The 2,482-nt window shown below is 31.4% G+C and overlaps 1 protein-coding gene across 1 annotated transcript in view; it reads right to left on the reverse strand.

Moving 5' to 3' along the window:
- LOC136835807 (uncharacterized) overlaps positions 1–2,482 on the reverse strand; it is a 17,631-nt gene extending 15,149 nt beyond the window's left edge. The window contains exon 1 of the mRNA XM_067099661.1: positions 2,352–2,482. Coding sequence (XP_066955762.1) covers positions 2,352–2,482 — 131 coding nt within the window. The remainder of the gene's footprint in view (positions 1–2,351) is intronic.

The raw sequence follows: 2,482 nt of genomic DNA on the forward strand, positions 1-2,482 counted from the left end.
ATATATATATATATATATATGTATATATTTACATATATATACGAGTATATATATATAAACTAAATGGTAACAAAGTAAAAATTTCCTTGAGGTATAAATGGACAAAAAGATGGCAGATGATTCAAATGTTTACCGTTCAGGACTAATTTCTCATCGGCTATCAATATTCTTGCTAAAGAAATGATTGATGATATTTTAATTCATTTTCTTTCAGATTTTTTTCCGCTTCTCTTCCAGCACTTTTAGGAAAGCTGTTTTTTGTTTTCCACTTTTGTTATGATCAGGATAGGCTTCCATCTTTTCTGGGCAGATTTTCTTCATAAAAGGTCTACGTTTGGACTGAAAATGAGGTAAATATCTGCTAAGTTTAATGTTTGGATTGACAGTGCTATATATACACACACACACACACACACACACACATATATATATATATATATATATATATATATATATATATATATATATATATATATGATCTAAAATTCTTGATAAAAAAAGCATCATATTATTTGGAAAGACGAATATTCCTGATCTGATTTTAGACATAAAAAAAATATCAGATTCATTTATTCACTAACGTGACGGCAAACAAAATAGTGTAAAAGCAATGATAAATAAATGCACTGCCGGAAGAATAGTGAAAAGCAGAATTTCTTAAAAAAAATATCACGATGTCGTAATTATTGTTTTCTTCAGAGTAAGCACTTTTGAGTCAATAATAACACATCTTTTGATATAACCGTTCTTTTTTAATGAACAAAAATAGTGTTTACATTAGTAATATTGGTGTGAATTGCTAATAGCATTCTCTAGTCTCAGTTTCAAGTAGAATTCCTAAATATTCCTGCAAATTATACAGTATACATTAAATTAGAGAAATATTTTTACCCCAAAGTGCAACAAAGGCTTTGTTTTTACTTCCAGCTAACATTTTTCTTTGCTGTTCGCTCTTAAACAGGAAATTTCCTCTCGTGTTCTTCCCATTTTGAAACGGAGTCTGTTTAAAAGAGAACAATCATTAGCGCTCGTTGCTCTAAGAAAAGGAAGCTGAATTATTCTGACGCTACATCCAATTTAGCGTAGTAGAGCGTGGTGAAACGAGAGTTAGTAGACATTCAAGATTTTTTATATATAATTCCTCTTTTGGTGTATAGGTTAAATCGTATATTCATATATTTATGTTTAGACGTTTTTTACTCAATTTTGTATTAAACCGAGTGACCTAGATATTCTTCAGCTCAGTTACGTTAATTTCATGACGTAATTCATCATATATTCAAATTTAAACGTGTTTGACCTTAAATAATTTTGTATCAATAAACCAAGTTATCTAGATAGTCTCTAGTTTAATTAAATTCATTTCAAGACCTGAATTCACACCCAGTTACTTTTGATTTTGTAAGACAAAATTCACACCCATTTACTGTTAATTTTGTTTTAACAGGAGACTATTTTCGAATTTACTTTGTCACTTACCGGGATTATTTTATTTTATATAGTTTTTCACTTTCTTTTCCACTACTGAACTCACGACCACTCCTACTTCATCTCATGCAGTGTATGACATCAATAAATTAGTTCTTTTTAAAAATCATTTAGAATGCATGTATCCGCCCATGTGTGAAACCAATAAATTACTCCTTTTTAAAAATCTTTTAGGAGAATGTATTTCTCTGTCAATTACACACTTTTGTTTGACTTAGCCAATGGCAGGCTTCTCAGACAAGTCTTTTGTTTTTCTTTTCCTCTTGGCGTCTGAAATCCGGAATAGTATCATGTCATGTAGTGAGATTACAGAGCTATTTTCTGAAATTATTAAGAAATTAAATAATTATTCGATCAACTGGCTGTTAAATAAGGGTTATTTGTTGCTTTATAAGTCTAATCGATATTAAAATAATATTGACCTTAAAATGCGATGATTAATTGGTTCGATATTAAAATAATACTGACGCTAGAATGTGATGATTAGGTCGCAAAATAGATTTACAAACGGATATAAAATGTGAGATAACAATTCCCCGACCCCCCTCTTTCTCTCTCTCTCTCTCTCTCTCTCTCTCTCTCTCTCTCTCTCTCTCTCTCTCTCTCTCTTACATACAAATACTCTAGAGCTCATTTAACTTGCAAATTGTTGTTCCCATGTTCCTAAACTTTTAAAAATAACTCGAGAGCTTCCTCACAGACTATATTTTCTTCTGTCTCTCTCTCTCTCTCTCTCTCTCTCTCTCTCTCTCTCTCTCTCTCTCTCAGGTCCTTAAATGGTATTTCCCCTTACTCCTGCACTTCATGAAGGCTACGGAAATTCTGCATTTAGCTACGAGAAGATCCCTTCCTTTTTATCTAACAAATTCGCTCTCATCTCCTCACGCTGGGAACTCGACTTCTCCTGAAAGATCTTCTTCTTCTTCTTCTTCTTCTTCTTCTTCTTCTTCTTCTTCTTCTTCTTCTTCTTCTTCTTTTTAAAATATATCAACAT

This window comes from Macrobrachium rosenbergii, chromosome 55, assembly GCF_040412425.1.
Source record: "Macrobrachium rosenbergii isolate ZJJX-2024 chromosome 55, ASM4041242v1, whole genome shotgun sequence".
In the NCBI taxonomy this organism is placed as follows: Eukaryota; Metazoa; Arthropoda; class Malacostraca; order Decapoda; family Palaemonidae; genus Macrobrachium; species Macrobrachium rosenbergii.